The 18299-nt window shown below is 38.1% G+C and overlaps 1 protein-coding gene across 1 annotated transcript in view; it reads left to right on the top strand.

Annotated features, from left to right (window-relative positions):
* Positions 1–18299, top strand: part of RAB3GAP2 (RAB3 GTPase activating non-catalytic protein subunit 2) — a 90167-nt gene that overhangs the window by 25473 nt on the left and 46395 nt on the right. The window contains exons 3-9 of the mRNA XM_022579252.3: positions 6546–6669; positions 7545–7626; positions 9525–9572; positions 9649–9724; positions 10037–10138; positions 14261–14360; positions 16622–16720. Of these exons, the coding sequence (XP_022434960.1) occupies positions 6546–6669; positions 7545–7626; positions 9525–9572; positions 9649–9724; positions 10037–10138; positions 14261–14360; positions 16622–16720 (631 nt within the window). The remainder of the gene's footprint in view (positions 1–6545; positions 6670–7544; positions 7627–9524; positions 9573–9648; positions 9725–10036; positions 10139–14260; positions 14361–16621; positions 16721–18299) is intronic.

Below are 18299 nucleotides of genomic sequence, written 5' to 3'. Positions count from 1 at the left end.
TAAAAATTGCAAACGACAGACTTATTAACTAAAATTGAAAGCTTTGAAAAATTACTGTGGGCTACTTCAGTGGTTCTCTAGTCATCACAGTAGCTGATACACCAGAAAACATTTGCCACTATGTTTACAGAGTGATAATTTACCAGCCCCCATGGTGGCCAGCTATAATTGAAAGGCTGGTTAAATTACTGCAGTTTTACCATCTGCTGCGTTGTGAAAGACTAATCGTTTGACAAATTTGTGGGCTTAAAATCGAAAGAAGTAAATTTTTAAAACATATATTTGTTACAGCCCTAGCGTTTAGAAAGGATTCCTTTTCATAACCCACATCAGTGGTTTCCGTTATTTGTGCAGATTGAGAAAAAATTTTACTAGTCTCAAGGCAAAGAAAAATCCTTGAAGTTTAGGCCACACTAAAATAAAATTATACTTTCTCTCTTCCCACCCCTAAACGGGCTGTGTTTTATGGCTAATGGATGTATTTAATGTTACCTTTAGTAACTGGGTACGTGCTGGCTTTTGTGAAAAGCCATGGTAGCCCCTGGTGATGCTGTTTTTGTTTTTTTTAATATCGTGCCTCGCTGGGGAAATTAACTGCCTTGTCAGAGGATGGCATTATTTTAGGGTCATTATCTTCAAGGGAGTTTTGTTCATGGCTGTGGGCCCCATTATTGTGTGGGAGGTTTTCAGAAAAATCTGATTGGTAGGCAGATGCCCTTATGGTAGAAAACAGTGATGAGCTTACATCTTATTGGCCAACGAGTGTGTGCTGAGACTTCCTGGCACATCCTTACTAGGCCTTTACAGCCCTCTTTCCTCCGTTTACTTTTTTAATCACTGAGGGGCACTCGTCTTTTAGTCTAGAAGCGGGGTAGAGCTTCTCGTCACCCCCTTCATTCTGAATGCCCAACAGCAGAGCAGAGTTAAAGGTGCTGTGGCAGTTTTCCTTATAGGGCCCAGCTTCCCAGGGCAGTGCAGTGTGGAAGCAGCACAGAGGTTGCCCAGGCAACTGAACCCCAGGGCCTGTGTCCAGATGCCTGTGTCCAAATCCCTGCTCCGTCTGTGTCATGTGGAGAAGTTACCTCGATCAGTCTCTGTTTCTCCATCTCAAAATGAGGGTAGTAATAGAACCTCCTCTCTAGAGTGACAGTGAGAATTAAGTAAGACTTATGTGTAAAGCATTGAACACAGTGTCTGGCGCTTAGCAAGTGTTTGGCAGATGTTGCTGTGTACAGCATCCAAATCACTGCCGTCCTTCCCGTCTCATTCCTGTCGAGTTAGGTGGCCAAACGCAAGCACGCATCTGGGGCAAACACTTCTTGACGGACCCACTGTCCTCTGCTTAGGGTGATGCCAAAGGATTTCCTTATGGTGAGAGGAGGTTTCAAGTGACTGTGGCCTGATTTCTACCAAATTGCTTGGTTACAGTGTAGCAGACATTATAGAACAATTTAGGACATGTACTTTCCCATCCTTTTATTCTTTGTTTGCCTTTGTATATATAGCATGTTGATTGTTGATGTACATCACCCAGATGTACCAAGGGATTCTTTTTTTCTTTTTTGAGGACTTATTGAAAGAAATTTGATTTATGTAAGACTTCTTCTCCCACCTCCACTGCCAGTTGTTGTCAATTTGTCAATTTGCTTTATGCTTTTCTGATAACATTTACACTGCTTGGGGAAAAATAGCTAAACCCATGGAGAAATAACAAAAATCTACCACTGTGTATAATTTTAAGGATATCACTTGTTTTTAGTTGTGTCGTTAGCAGCCTTTTATCTTATTGAACATGATACACTGAATGTTGTGCCTTTGGAATTACATGTGACCGGGAGCTGGTGGTCGTCCCACGCCCACCCCACTGTGGCTGTGGATCAGAAGAGCTGTTGAGCTCGTATTCAAAGCACGCAGCCTTGCATTTCGTGACAAAAGCTAGCATCCTTCCCAAGTGGCAAGACTAAAACTTTAGCTCTAGAATTTTATGACACGTCAAATCCTAATGATGATATGATATAATAATATAGCATAGCATATATACTAGAAGCATGCCCCGTTTCATTGCACTTTGCAGATATAGCTTTTTTTTTTTTTGCAAATTGAAGGTTCGTGGTAGCCTTGCCTCAAACAAGTTATCGGTGCCATTTTCCAACGTTTGCCCACTTCATGTCTCTTTGTCACATTTTGGCGATTCTTGGACTATTTCAAACCCGCCACCAGCAAAAAAGATTATGACTTGCTGAGGGCTGAGATGATGGTTGGCATTTTTTATCAATAAAGTATTTTAAAATTACAGTATGTACATTTTTTAAGACGTAATGCTATTATTACACACTTATTAGACCACAGGACAGTGTAAACATAACTTTTATAGGCACTGGGGAATCAAAAAATTCACGTGACTCACTTTGTTGTGATATTTGCTTCATTGTGGAGGTCTGGAGCCAAACCCGCAACATCTCTGAGGTCTGCCTGTATAACAGAATCATGTGAGCGTTTCCTAACCTGTTTTCACAATTGGTGTATGGAACTCCTGCTTGTACGCGTCCAGCTTTGCCACGACAGACTAGGGGGATCTGCTTTTAGTCCCACAGCTACAAGGAAAGATGGAGAGTTAGAGAGGACATAGAAAAGGAAATGCAGTGAAGAATGACAGAAGATATTGGTTTTCACCCCCTTTCCCCCCCATCATCAAGAGATGAAACCAGAATGCTGATCCACGTGAAGATTGTTTTTCTGGTTTCATGCTACTAAAAATGTACATTTATGAGATGGCTCAGCAGGGTTAGGGATGTAACTAGTCATTGTGGAGTAGTGTCTCTGAATTTGCTTCTGTGTAAGTGATATCGGTTTCTTGTGCTTTTTTCTTGGTTAGTACTTATGTGGCAAAATTCATGTTTGCTCTGGGATCACTTGTAGTCCATTTGCTGGGTTGGTGGCAGACAGAGCACGATCATAATTTGACATTGAGCTCTAGGCCCAACTAAGGGAGTAGTACTCTGTCCCTTTTTATATATAACTTGTACCTGCCATGGATATGTCAGCCAGAATCTTGAAATGTTAAATCGTAATATTACTTAAGGAAAAACATAACTAAAGATACTATTACTTAAGGATACGTTACTTAGGATACTAACTTTGGATCAATTGCTCATTGTCGTACAGTTTCATGTGCAAGAATAAATATTAGGTTATTCAAATATCTTTGTGACTACAAGTAAGGAGAAATTGGAACACTATTATTTCCTCATTTTTACCATTAGGGCTGTGCTGCATGTGGAGTTGAGTCATAGAAAGCGTAGAAGGCTTCTAGTCTAGCATGGGAGAAATGCAATCCCAGCATAAACAGAGGATAGTAAGAGTTTTCATTGCAATAAGTTCGAAAGACGGTAGAAGTCAGAGGAGGATGGAATTGTGATAGGAGCTGGAACTTGAGATGCACAGACAGAAAAGAGAGGGAAGAGTATTTCTAAAGGAATGCTTAAAGGAATGCCTCAAGAATATGCTGGCTCCCATGTTCAAGTATGGTTCTTCATGGCTCTAAGTCGGTTCACAGAACCACAGAAAGATTAGCCTGGTATATAGTGATAAGTAATAGGGAAGTTCTTTTTGAGAAGGACTTTTCATTGACTGAGACTAGAGTCAAGTCCCAAGGGGAGCCAGGCTTCTCAAAGAGCTGTCGCAGGTACCCACCAAGATGAGCAGGGCCCTCCTTTGGGCTCTGACACTGATTGTGTGGCCTGGAGCACATCTCTTAACTGCCCTAAGACTCTGCTATCTTTATTAGGAAATGAGGTTTGGGCCAGTTAGTCTTTAAATGCCTTCCATCTTTGAATTTCTTAAACTCTTTGTCTTTTGAGCAAACATAAAAATACAGATCTCATCCTTATTAGTGGCATTATTTTGAAAACAGGATAGAAACACAGAAATCGTGTTCTTTGTTGAAAAGTAACTTTTACAGACTTTTTAGAGTTTACTGTTTGTACGTAATGTTGGAAGTGTGATAAAAGGAAGAACCCATTTGTATAGATGTTCAGTTATTTTTTTCAGTTATTTTTTGTGGAACTTGCCAAAATGAGAGGTGCATTATCCCTTTTCTGGAGCATTGTTTGGATTTCTTTTTTATTGCAATGAGATGGAAATTTTAGGATAAGAGACCAATCAAAGAGTTTTAGACGCTCCTAATTTCTTATCAAACACAATACCTAAATTATATCCCTGTATGACTTGCCCTGCTTCTAGCCTTCTTACGTGAAGGGGAGACTCCAATCGTTTGAAAAATCCTGAACCTCAGAGTTGGTATAATTGGGCCTCAGTGCCTGGGGAGGGAACCATAGGGTCGTGATGGCCTCAGCTTACAGCCGAGGCACCGTGAGGAGTCCTGGGTGAGTGCTGGCTAAACAGAGACTGTATGCTCTGACAGAAATTGTGGGTCCAGGGAGAACTGAATTACAACTTACTTTTACCTTATAACTTTCATCTTTAGGGGATCGTTTCCTCCCTAGTTTATATGTAGAAAAATACACATTCAAAACAGCAAACTGAAAAAACAAATCAAAACAAAACAGCAAACTGGATAGCAAAATTCCTAAAAAATGGAGCTTTACTAAAACAAAACTGGGATTTTGCCAGTATTACTCTTCGCGTTATCTTTCGGGAGCGGGTGCAGCCTCTTTAGCATACCTTGCAGAAGAAAGAAGTTCCAAATCCATTCCTCAGTGTTCCATTGAGAAGGAAAAATAATCACATGACTATCCCAGAGGCTTCAGACCTACTTGGAGATTTTCCTGAAGATGTCCTATAACCTATATTTTATTTATATTTTAAACATTTCTTTGATAGTATCACAGCAAGAAATAATTTATCTTTCCTGGAAATACTACTGTAATATTTCTGATTACGATGATTTTCTGTTTTTAAAATATTTAAAATTTCATTATGCTAGTAATACATGCTTACTGAAAGTTTAAAAAACATAAATATGTATTATTATTTTTTTTTTTTATGAAAGCAGGCTGTATCTCTTCCCCCCTCTTACCCGCCCCCATCTTGATTAATTCAATCCAAAAGCTATCGGGTAGGGTTGCGTGAGGTAGGAGTCCGCATGACATAAAACCTAGAAGCCATAAGAGAATAAGTAGGTTGATAATTTAGCTACATAAAAAACTTCTGCATGAAGAAAAATAAGCTACGACATGAACTGGAAAAACTATTTACAACTCTTAGGTTCAAAGGACCAATTTTCCTTGTATGTAAAGAGTATATACAAATCAACTAGAAAAAGAACAGCAATCCAGCAGGAGATCTGCAAAGGAAAGAACACGCTGTTCATAGAAAAGGCTCTTAAGCATATGAAAAAATGCCTCTTCTCACTCATAAGAGGAACGCAATAGACTGAGATATTACTTTTTACCTGTTAGTTGGACGAAGATCAGTCAGAGTTGAAGCATCATTTGAAGAGCCCCTGAGGAAGCAAGCACTTTCAAAACTTGCTAGGTCAGATCATAAATTAACACAACTTCTGTGGCGCACACTTTGGGGATATCTGGCAAATTTACTAATACACATTCCCTTTGACCCAACAGTTTCACTTCTAGAAACTTAGCTTGCTGACACACTCCCACATAAACTGACAAATGTATAAAGTTATTCATTGTAGCATAGTTTGTAGCAGCAAAAGAGTGTAAACAACACAAATGTCCATCAGTAGGGCGCTGGTTGACTAAATTATGGTGTGTCTATACAATGGAATGCTATGCAGCCATTTAAAAAATTAAGAAACTTCATGTAGAATGAAGTCTGAGGTATATGCTAAGAGAAGACAGTAAAATACAGAAGTATGCATATAGTATGCTACCATTTGTGTCAGAAAAAGGGGAAAAGGGAAAAAAAAAAGGGGGGGGGAAAGGGGTAGTTAAATGTATTTGCCCATGTGAGTTGTGTCTCTGGAAATGATGTACGAGAACCGGTCACACCGCTGTCTCCGGAGTGAACAAAAGGAGGGCCGGAATACAGGAATATCAGAGAGACTTTGCAAAGAAGACCTTTTTAGATCTGTGAATTTTTAACCATGGGAATTTACCTACATAGTGAATGCATTTTCAATTAAAAAGAGAGAACACCTTTCAGGTTACATAAAAAGATGTGTCCAAATTATCATACTTTACAGGTCGTAATTGTCAGATAATGTTTTCTTTGCTGTCTAGCCGCAGATACCCTATCTGTCTCAAATAGGGTTATTTACTAAATTTCCTAGTACTGAATTATTCCTAGAATAATCCCTATGGGAGGTTCTTTTAATGTCTTGCTATCTGTTTTATATTTTTTAATTTCAATTAATATTCAAAACTGAGATCTGCTTGTAGTGGATATTTTGTTTATTGGTCATCTTTGACATGTTTTGATAAGGAATATTACTGAGACTATAAAAGAATTGGGAAGATTTCTTTTCCCTTTTTTCTTCTCCCTTGCTTCTCAAGGTGGACATGCTGAGTTGAACTTTTCTCGATATTTTTCCATGGAAATAATTGTAGTTTTATTCACAGGAAGAAGAAGGAAATACATGCAAAACACAAAAAACTTCCTGGCTTCAGGATTGTGTTTTATCCTTATCTCCAACCAATGATCTTATGGTTATAACTCGGGAGCAAAAAGCTGTATTTCTAGTGCGTAAGTACTCTGTTATTTTCATTTATTTTAATGCATAGAATAGAAAATGGATTAGGCAGAAAGAAAAAGTTTTACTTCTCTCGTATGCATTATATGGTGGCATTCCATAGTTTGATACGTTATATAACACTTTTTATTCTCTTTCTTTTTATTTCTCTCTCTCTCTTTTCCCCTTTCTTTTTCCTTTCTTTTCTGTTTCTTTCCTCTCTTTTTCTTTCTTGGCTGCAGATACTGTAGCTGTCTCTCTATGGCATTTCAGAGGCAGTACTGGGCATTGCCCAGCTCTTGCAAGGGGCAGTCAGAGCTAAAAAGGGCACTGACTGCTTCTTAGTAATAATGTGAGTCAAGTGACTTTCAACTCTAATTTGAAAACTCACAGTGCTGTAGTTTCCTGTTTGGGGCATAAGTTTTCAGCTTATAATTTTTGTTGAAGATTAAATTTAAAGTTTGGGTATATATAGAATGTGGAAAACCTCACTGATCAAAATAAGATCTTATATTAAATGGATATGGAATGGTTTATAAAGCAGATTTGCCCTCCAGTAGCATAAATCTAATAGAAAAATTTTCTCTGCCAACTAAAGATAAAAAGTAGTTTTATAAATAGGAAAGGTGGGGTGGTACATAAGAATTAATAACTTTATTATATGGATTGAATTGGAGGAAAGAGACTAAAGAGAGAGTTTTATATAAATCTTATAAAAATTTTTAAACATTATCTTATATTTACCTAGAAAAAGACCCAAATCAATTAATATAGAACTATTCAATTCTGTACTCATGATTCTAATGGGAAAGAGTGAAATTTATAAATTCTGTTTTAGTATACTATAGTTAAAGAAGTTATTTTGTGTGATAACTTAATTTTTTCTCAGCAAAATGGAAACATAGTGATAAAGGGAAGGAAGAAATGCAGTTTGCTGTTGGTTGGAGTGGTTCTTTAAGTGTCGAAGAAGGGTAGGTACCAGTTCATTTTTTTTGTCTGTCTGTGTGTTAAATGTATATGTGAAATTGTTTGACTTGTATGTGAATCTATTAAGAAGTTTCATTGTTTGGAATGTTTAGTAAATGTATATTCTTTGCAGCTTTAGAAGTTGTGGAGCATGATTTGGCCAGTAAATTTTAATTTTATTAACCATGTGATTACTTAAAAAAAAAAAAAAAAAAGACCTCCTGTTTGGAGAGAATTTAAAGGAGAATTCAGAGAGAATCCCATAACATCCTGCCTACATTTTGTCTTTTCCTCAGCTCTTCATTAATTTTATTCAGCTAAAAAGTCAAGGGCTGCCCTTGTCTTCTCTGCTTTGCCAGCATTGGGCTTGTACTTAAAGGGGACAGTGCTACATTAATTCTTAAAACTCATAAATACTTCAGAAATGCAAGCTGGTAAATTCAAGTTTCCTACTGATCCAGTAAGAGTTTTTTTTTTTTTTAATTTATTTACTTTTATTTATTTATTCTTGGGTGCGTTGGGTCTTCATTGCTGCCTGTGGGCTTTTTCTAGTTGTGGTGAGCGGGGGCTACTCATTGCGATGGCTTCTCTTGTTGTGGAGCATGGGCTCTGGGTGTGCGGGCTTCAGTAGTTGTGGAACGTGGGCTCAGTAGTCGTGGCTCGCAGGCTCTAGAACGTGGGCTGTTTAGTTGTGGCACACGGGCTTAGTTGCTCTGCGGCATGTGGGATCTTCCCGGACCAGGGCTCGAACCTGTGTCCCCTGCATTGGCAGGCAGATTCTTAACCACTGTGACACCAGGGAAGTCCCAGTAAGAGTTTTAAAACCAGATCTCTAGCATGGTTCCATGATGGAGCTGCTAGCCTGGAACCTGCAGCCAAAACCTGTTTTCAGTTTAATTTTTATGACTGAAAGTTACCTGGTCGGAATGAATAAGATTCTTCAGACTTTGAATTCAGATTAAGACAACCAAGTAGAAATCCATAGTACATGCCTGACACTCTGTAGATACTCAATGAATTGTTTTCTACTTTTATCAAAATAAATACTATTTCTCCTTAAGTCATTTAGTCTAAGCATTTTGAAGACATTTAATTTCTCTCCGAAATGCAAAGCAAACATAATGGTTCAATTACTTTAGAGACGACAAACAAACAAAAAGGTTAATTTTGTTTGGTGATTATCTGGTTTGATGTATGTGGAAGAGGGTTTATATTTTGTTGAATGAGCTGGTGATGGTCCTGAGGTTTTACAGGTTAAATGAAAGTCAGTAAGAGTTATTTTTAATTTTGAGGCTTGTGTCTGAGTGCGAGACAAATTTTTCAAGTCTATGTGTCAGAAAAAAATAATCTTTTAGGGACCATCCAGCCTAGCAGATGCGCAGAAATAGGTTATCAGAAGCAAGTTTTGCAAAATATAAAAGAAGAAGCCAGCCAATTGAAATACAGTAAGTCTCTAGATTAACGTACTCAGCAGAAATGCAGCTTGCCTGCAATGTGATTGCCAGTCCCTCCCATTCCTCCCACCCTCTGCCCAAGTTCTTAGCTGATGCGGAGGAGAGGGGAACAGTAGGAAATGACTGCTTGGTGATCATTTGATGTTTTCTCAGTTTTGTGTATAATCCGTCATGTACAGTAAAGGTGTGCTTTCTTTACTTTTGTGCTTTTCATGACAATACAGAGTGTTTTTTATTAACTACAAGTGAATGTGACATTACCTTTTATGTGAATGGATTTTATGACCCTACTTGTGGGGGCAGTTTTCCTGTTTTTTTATGTAGGCATTGGATACAACTGATCCAAAGAGCTCGTCTTCCACTTATTACCCTTTAACCTCCCATTATAGAGCTTTCAAAGTAATTGATCAATTCATTAGGTAAGCATATGCTTTTGTTTTTGTTTCTAGGGAATGTGTAACCAGTGCTCTGTGTATCCCACTAGCAAGCCAGAAGAGGTAAGGATGAATGAGTCATTTGTTTTCTTTGCTTTGATTTATGAGCGCTTAAGATCCTCACTTTTGTTTGTAACAGGAGTTCCACTGGACGACCAGACTGGACCTGCATTGTGGTGGGCTTTACTTCGGGTTACGTACGCTTCTACACAGAGGTGAGTTGAGTGCTGTGCGGTTCCGAGATAACAGCTGACTGGTAACCCATCCCCATCACACTCACTTGTGACTCATGACCACCTGCCCCTTGGGACTGTGTATTTGATACTTTATGGGGTGGAGGCTGGAACAGGGGGAGCAGTGGTGGTAGAAAGTTCTGATAGGAGCTATAGAGAAGAGAAGCCATATTCTGCAAACAGACTACCAGGCATCCGCGGAAGGCCTGTTGGGGGAATGATGCTCTCTGGCCGTACCTGTTCCGGCATATTGGTAAGAAAACAAGCAGGGCTTATCTCTGTGCTTCCTCCTAGAGTGGCGTGCTCTTGCTCTCACAGCTCCTGAATGAGGACCCAGTGCTACAGCTCAAGTGCAGGACCTATGAAATCCCACGACATCCCGGCGTGACGGAGCAGGTAGCATAAGAGATCGTGTCCAGAGTAGTAGTGGCTTTACTTTGAAGTCGTTTCTTCCCTCTTTCATTGGGTGGAAACTTTAAGAATCTTCTTGTGGCACAGTTAGCTGTGCTATCATATTCTAAACAGAAATATAAGCTACTCATAGCTGAGTAAAGAATACCAGTCTTGCTTTTACTTACTTAATGAAATATTGTATGCTTTGCTCTATAATGAGATAAAACACTTAAGTCAGAAGATAAAAAGTTTTCTCATTTTTAGAATTTAATAGTGACTTAAGGTACAAAATGGCATTTTGTAACTTTATATCTTTTTTATTTGAACTTAGGTGTCAAAATTATATAGAGAGTAAAAGAAAAAAGTTCTAGCTGTATTATTAATAGTGCTACCACATTGCACTAACCTATTTCTCAGAAACGGGGTTATTAAATTTTTATTTATTGTGGAAAATATTTTATATTCATTGAAGATTTTGATAGAGAAAATAATACTGTTGAGTGTCTAAGGCTGTCCACAGCTTTCGCTTCTTCCTGGTGCTGTGTGAGATTTTCATTGTCTCACAGTCAAAAAGTAATTGTAGAGCCACATAAACTGGTACACTCTTAGCACATCTTGTTTGGTACCCTGTCAAAACTATATAATATGCCTTCTTTCTTTGTGCTATCCTGCTTCCAGAAGATTTGAAGTAAACAAATCTTCAAATTTGACTATGTGGACTTAAATTGTGCGATAGATGGACTGGAGCTCTAGAAGAAACTTAACTAGTAAGAGAGACTAGACTAATACCTGTTAATACCTATGAATGAGTTAATCAGTAATATTAAACAATACCTTATTATTTGCTAGTTTTTATGAACAGAATAACTTCCGTGCACGTTTAGAGAAGAGGGAGCTCAATTAGGACTAGGACAAAAAAGGAAAATTTCACTGAGGGGGTGAAGTTTGAATTAAGCCTTGAAAATGGGTATCGAACTTAATTAGTGAGAAAAGAAGGGAAAGTATTTTAGGTAGTCAGGAGAAAAATGAAGGAAGATTCAAACACAGGACTATGTATGAGACAACAAAGAAACCTATGTTAGAAACTAATGAGAAATTGTTGAATAGGCTGAGTGGCCAAATTTTTCATAAATTTGAAAGCCAAGTGAAAATCGGAATTGATTCAGGAGATTTAGAAGCTACTAAAGATTTATGAGAAGGAAGGGATGTAATCAAAGGGATCTTGAAGGGCTCTTTCTTCAGGATGAATTGGACTTGTGAGAGCCTGGAATCAGGGAGGCTAGTTATCTGGTTTTTTAAGTTATCTGTAATAGTTGTACAGTGCTGGGAGCCAGGACTGCAATGGCTGTGGAAAGAGAAAGGACCAGTACAAAAATCATTTTGGAGGAACATTTGACAGGACTGGTTATCGTATTGAGATGTTGAATTTTAAAAAGAAAAATGAGTTGGCTCCAAGATCTCCATCCTAAGGTGTGCCATTGACAAAGTTGGAAGAAGGGACTGCTTTGGCAGTAAACAAAGGTTATTAAATTTGGTTTTGGACGTGTTGAGTTTTAGGTGATGGTAGGAAATAAAATGAAAATACCATCATGCCTGTAGTGATACAGAACTACCATACAGACACAAAGACTAGATTGAAGACGATGGTTGAAGTCATAGGTAATGAATGAATTCTTCCGCATAAAGGTTATAGGAAAATAAAACTGAAGCCTGAAGACTTAAGTCTTATAATATTCATCGTAAGGAGACAGGAGAAAATGGAACTATTGAAGGAAACAAGAAAGAAGCTGTTGGAAATCCAAGAAGATAATTTTTTTTTTTTTTAAAATTCTCTGGAAGATGAAGGTTCTTTAAACACTTTAAACTTGGTTATGTCTATAATAATCTTTTTTTTAGAGCTGGCGGGAAAATATAACTCACATTTAAATATTTGTTTGCTCTTTGCTTTTGCGAGTCAAGAAAATCCTTTAGTTGAAAAATAACTCTTATTAAACATGCGGAGAGAAGCCTTTGTCGTTACCCTGCATTCTACACAGCATCTCTGGATCTGATACATCAGTTTATAGATCAAAAATATCTATTTGCTGCTTCTTCGGTATACTCCTAGGTCTATTAAAGATCACAGGAGCAGATTTCCTGTAATTCAGTTCTGGGGGCAGTGAGTGTAGTAGGTGTGATGGCTGATCATTGTAGGAGAAGATTCCAAACGTTTTTTCTGGAATGTCAAAGAAACTTCTTCCGTGGTTTCTGCATAAAGATCTCTGTCATTTAGCATAATTTCTGCTGCTGTTGGACCACTGGTGTTTGTATGAGTGTCTTCTTCAGGAAGGCGGTCTCGTTTTGGAGATAACTGACGAGCTGGTGATTAGTTCCTCTGAGTCGGGGGCTCTCTCCCCGCTGCTACGCTCAGTGGACTATGTAAGCGTAGCCTTGTGAACTTGTTATGTGAGCCCACACCCCAGCTCCCTCGTCCCCTGCTTCCCACCCCTTGTGGCCCACAAATGTCTTTTAAAAATGGAAACACCCCAACAGTCCAGTAGAAAAAAGGGGCAAGGCAATTCTCAAAAGAAGAAATATAATTGGTCTAAAGCATATGATAAAATTTTGAACCTTATTAATAATCTAAGGACTATAAGCAACTACATTTGGATACTTTTTCGCCTTTCAGATTGGCAAAGATGAAGATTAACAAAAGTTGGTGACAATATGGAAAAACAGACACTGTCATGTATTGTTGATAGAAGTAAAAATTGATAGGTACTTTGTTGAGACAGTTTAATAACAAATGAAAATCGTGAACACCCAACAGACCCCCTTGAAGGAATTTACACCAAAGCGATGTGAAAAGATATATACAGAAGAATGTTTATTGCAGTGATGTTTATAATAATGAAAATATTTAATTCATTCACAAATATTTATTTACTGCCTATTATGTGCCCAGCCCAGTTCTAACCACTGAGAATCCATTGGTGAACGAGACATGCAAAGTTTCTGCTTTCGTGGGGCCTGCAGTTTGGGGATGGTGGAGGGAAACCAACGATGAATAACTAGGGATTCCAAGACGATTCCAGCCTCTGATAACGTGCCGTGAGGGAAGTAATCATGTTGATGAGAGTGTACTGAGATGAGGGAATGGAGATGATGTTTGAGACAGAGGCTCAGGAGTAGCCTCTCAGAGCAACTACATTTGAGCCGAGACCTGAACAATCAGAAGAATTAGGCAGGCAAAGACCTGGGAGGTGAAGGTCCAGGCACACGGAAAGTACTGAGGTGATAATGGCCTTCGTGTTCAAGGAGCCAGGGCAGAGAGGTGAGATGAGGTTAGAGACAGGGACCGCATCTTGTAGCATGGTTAGAGTTCAGGTTTATTCTAAGTGCAGAAGGGAGCCATTGGAGAGATTTAATCAGGAGAGTGGTTCCATCGGCTGAGTCTCAGGAAGATCATGCTGTCTGTGGAGCATGGGTGGTGGAGAGCAAAGGCAGAAGCAGGAGGCCAAACTAAATGTCCATCAGTAAGAACTGGTTAATGGAATTTTGGTTCATACAATGAAATACAGCATCTCCACAACAAAAAATGATTTGCTCGCTTATTGAAATGGAAGAATATAATGGACGTATTATTGAGTAATGAAAAACATGTTATAGAATAGTTTTAGAATACCAAAAACATGTTATATGGTATAGCCTCATACAAAAGTGTGCGATTATATGTGACACTATATACTGATGTATGTCAGGGATTTCAGGTGAGTTTCCTTTTTCTCTTCTTTTTACTTTTATGTGTTGTTTTTAATCCATACAGTGACTATATTTCATTTTTATGAAACTTGTACATTTTTTTGGTTACTCCCACCATCTATCCTGAAAACGTTATTCACCATGTACAAAGGCTCATATTTGAGAAGAATGTTAAGTCCTTGGCCAAAAGGCATTCTGAAATTGTCTATTTTTACTGTTCCTCTGCCTGATATTGTTTTGTGTGTTGGGTGTTTGACAGTTGTTTAGTTATAGTATTTTTAAATTTTACATTAATAATGACATTCAGCTATAATAGAAAAATAGATATGCTTATTTGGCAATAATGAAAATTTATTATTTTCTTCTTTCTTATTCCTTTAATAGAATGAAGAGTTGAGTATCTTATATCCAGCTGCCATCGTGACTATTGATGGATTTAGCCTTTTTCAGTCTCTTCGTGCTTGTCGAAATCAGGTGGCCAAAGGTAATTTTGGCCAAGAAATAGCTAACTTCTGGTGATGTTTGTCTTATTTAACTTAATCTACTTAGAGAATTAAATATGTCTTCTAAATTAAAAAGGCCTTCTGAACTAGATTTAAAGGGAAAAAAAACGGTTACTGTAGAAATGGGAGTGCATTGCTGGTAGATTGCTTAGTAAGATAAAGGCCAGGACTAGAACATCAACTCTCTTTACATGTTGCCAGTTGAACTGCAGGCTTTATTTACTGATTCAGCAATATGTCTTGGCCAGTTAAGAGAGAGGTTCAACACTGGGGTGGAGAATTTAGTTGCATCTAGCTGAGAAACCAGATTTCTCACTAGATGGGCAGCTTTTTGGGCCAGCATACTAAAACCTTGTGAATTCTCACTGAGGGTAAAGATAGCATAAAGTTTGCAGGGGGCATTTCCCTCGCAGGAGGCAGGACCCAATAGAAGTCAACATCAGCTGCTTTCTCCTAACTTGAAACACTTCTGAACAGAGAAAAGTTAGAGACCTAAATATAATCTACATAGGCAGCTACATCATTTCCAGACTTTGGCATGAAAAGTGCACAAACAATCAAGAATTCTTAATCTTTACTACCCCTAGTTTACACTCTGATGCTATTATGTCTTTAGAAGAGGATATTGGTTTTCATCAAATTCAAGATGCCATTGATTATAAGGTGCACTCTTATCTTCTGTTCCACTAAGCCATTGAGAGTCGCACCATTGATTTTAAGGTTCCGGTTTTAGAGATGTTAAAATCATGGGAACAAAAAGCCTTAAAAGCAATGAAAATACCAGTGTTGGTGCTGACTTTCCCCATTTTCTTCTGGGTTTGGATAAAGGAGCCTAATGGTCCTAAAAAGAGCAAACAAAGTTTAACTCTTAAATGATTTAGACAGCTCCCTGAAAGAAGAGTTTAATTAAGATGTGTTATCTAATTCATAAAGATTGTTCATAAATCCAGAACTAAACTATAAGACACAAAAGAAACAATTTCTTCTAAGGAAAGAATGCAGCATCTTACATTGCAATAGAAAAATTTTCGCTGTCCTTTTGGCAGATTGTAACATTCTTGGTTATATTGCTTTTTAATAGTACATGCTTTTCTGTAAAGTCAAAATTTGTTTGAATTTTTATACCTATTTTCATAATCTTTTAAATTATTTAAATTTAGCCCACCGTAAGTTTCAATATCTTTGTTATCTTGGAGACATAATAGTTACCGTTAATGTATGTGCCCAAAGAGACTGGCCATTTTCTGTAGATAAAAATTCTGTCCATAAAATAAACTAGAAATAGACAATTGTGTTTTAATTGGTATCGTCAGCCGTTTCATTTTTACTATGTTTGAATTTCCGTTTATTTTGTTATGTATGAGTCCATAAAGCCATTTTATCTCCTAGGAAGTAAGTAAGTAAGCCACTTTGTGCCCTCTTATTTATTTTAAGTTGCTCTAAAAATAATTCTGATTACTTAGCTGCAGACTGTTGTGACTTTTATTTCACAATATAGGAAAACTCTCTTCTTGGCCTTACTCTCAAATCTGGAGTGCTAGGAGGATTACATTTTTCCTTTATCAGGGTACTTCTGCTTCCAGAATAAACAACCAGAATCCAGCCGTTTTCTAATATGTAGCATGAGAATGTACTGATGACTGGGGCCTTGGGCATGAACCTGTGGCAAGAGCTGGAACTGTTGCTTTTCTTTTCATTATTCACTCCCTAGGTGGAAATGCTGAGGTCAGTGATCGGCATTGCATTCATTTTTCTGGCAGTGCTATCACTGTTAGCATATCTTTCTGTCAAGCCTGGCCTCAGTTACTTGCGTTCAAGACCCTTCTATGATGTGTCCTTTGCTGGGCATACCGTCAGGTTTCGCTAAGGCACTGGTTGCTGTTTCCAGGATTTTATCCACTGTCTTACTCAAGGGGGAGAAATTAGTTACTCGGCTTCTACTGCAGTTGGAATTCACCTTGATTTTTAGTGGTGGTCTAGAATTTTTAATAGTCTTCTCTAATTCCTTGAGTGTTCCAAAATCTCTTATGACAGCCAACTTAGTCTTTTAATGTTTGCATTTTATGTGCATTGTATTGGTGTGAATAAATCTCACTGTATGTGTAGTTTACATTACTTTGCCTCATTATTTTTAGTTGAAATTTTAGAATTATAAACCAAGTTATTCTTGATGATTTTTTGGTAAAACTTCATTTTCTCCATTATATTTAAGTTTGGATTGTCTAATTTTTATCTTTGACAGCTGCAGCATCAGGCAATGAGAACATACAGCCACCACCGTTAGCTTATAAGAAATGGGGTCTACAAGATATTGACACAATTATCGATCATGCTAGTATTGGTAAGCCTGACTAGTTCCAATTCTTTTGGAATTTACTTCTTATACTTTTTGATTGAACTATCTCATTTATTGGAGATGTAGATTTATTCTCATGTGAAAAGAATATGCATTGTCTTTAGTGAGACATCTGGAAGGTAGTTCAGACGTAGAGATTATCAGAGGTTTAATGTCTTTAAGAAATGGTAGCAGTTTTAGCAATTATGCCCTCAGCAGCAGTACTGTACAGTTTTAAGTCACCCACTATTTGACTTGTTTTTATACAGATGTGTTTAATTCATATAATTACCAGATGGATCAGTCTTCTACACATGTAACTTGTAGACCAGCAAAATATAGAGAAAAGCAGATTTTTTTCTTGCAGCTAGTATTTGAAGGCATACTGTCTTAGGTATCGGGAATGTGGAGGTGGAAAGACGTGGGTCTCTGCTGTCAGGAAGCATGAGGCTAGTTGGGAGAAACATGTGAAAACAATATGGTGCCACAGCATGATGGTTGTCATAGTAGACAAGTGGACCGGCTGTAGTGGGAGCAGAGGAGAAGCCCCCAGCACCAAGGGAATCAGGGAACAGGAGGTTGACTTCAATCTGAGATGGAAAGAATGAGTAGGACTTGACCAAGAGAGCAAGCGTGCGTGAGGCACTCTAGCCAACAGGTACTAGGCCTGGGGTGGAAGTGCCTTGTGTGCAGGAGAAAACAATGAAGACTGGCCCAAGCGAGGCCAGTCTGTAACTAGGAGTCAGATTCTGAAGGACTAGTATACTAGGCGGAGGAACTTATATCTTTCTCCTCACCACGTTGAGAGTCATTGAAGAATTCTGAACAAGAGAATGGTATTATCACTTAGCCTGTTGGAAAAATCACTTCGGTGGACGTTTAGAGGTTGCAATGTAGGGGTCAAGACTAGAAACTAGGTGCAGTAAGGAAGCTATAATAATCTTGGTGAGAAGTAATGGGCATCTAAATTAAGAGTAGAAATGGGTGTGGAGAAGAAGGAAATGCTATTTTAAAACACATACCTATTTTTTTCTGTTTAATAGTATAGTATATGCTTGTTAAAATTTTCACATAGTACATAAAAATATAAAGAAAAAAGGAAAAAAAAATCCCTCTAAATCCTACCGTCTAGAGATACTCACCATTGGCTTTGTGGTAAACATCCTTACAGACGTGTGTAAGTGCAAGTGTAATATGTGTATGGTTAGGCAGAGATATGTCTTCATAAAAGGATTCCATCATGACAACTACATTGTAGCCCTTTTCCAATCAACATATTACAAAGAGGCTTTCACCACAGTTTTGCTAAATATACATTTTCTCAGAGTCCTAGTAGAAGACAGATGACATCCTTGAAATAGGATAATTGAAAGAGGTTTTATTTGCAGAGAAACTACTTATACAGATGTTGTATAGGAGAACCACAAAGGATAGTACAGCGTCTTGCGGGCCGATCAGCAGTGCAGCTGTTAACCACTCCTAGGCCTAAATTCTGCTCATTGGAGATAATGAGTAGAATCAGCGCCTTAAGAGCAGGATGGCTTTTGGCCAGTGGTCACAAGGAAATAGATATCCTGTCTTCGTT

This window comes from Delphinapterus leucas, chromosome 1 (genome assembly GCF_059928025.1).
Source record: "Delphinapterus leucas isolate spDelLeu-1000000601 "Yukka" chromosome 1, BTC_Dleu_Yukka2, whole genome shotgun sequence".
Classification (NCBI taxonomy): Eukaryota; Metazoa; Chordata; class Mammalia; order Artiodactyla; family Monodontidae; genus Delphinapterus; species Delphinapterus leucas.
This window is presented reverse-complemented; position numbering and strand designations above follow the sequence as displayed.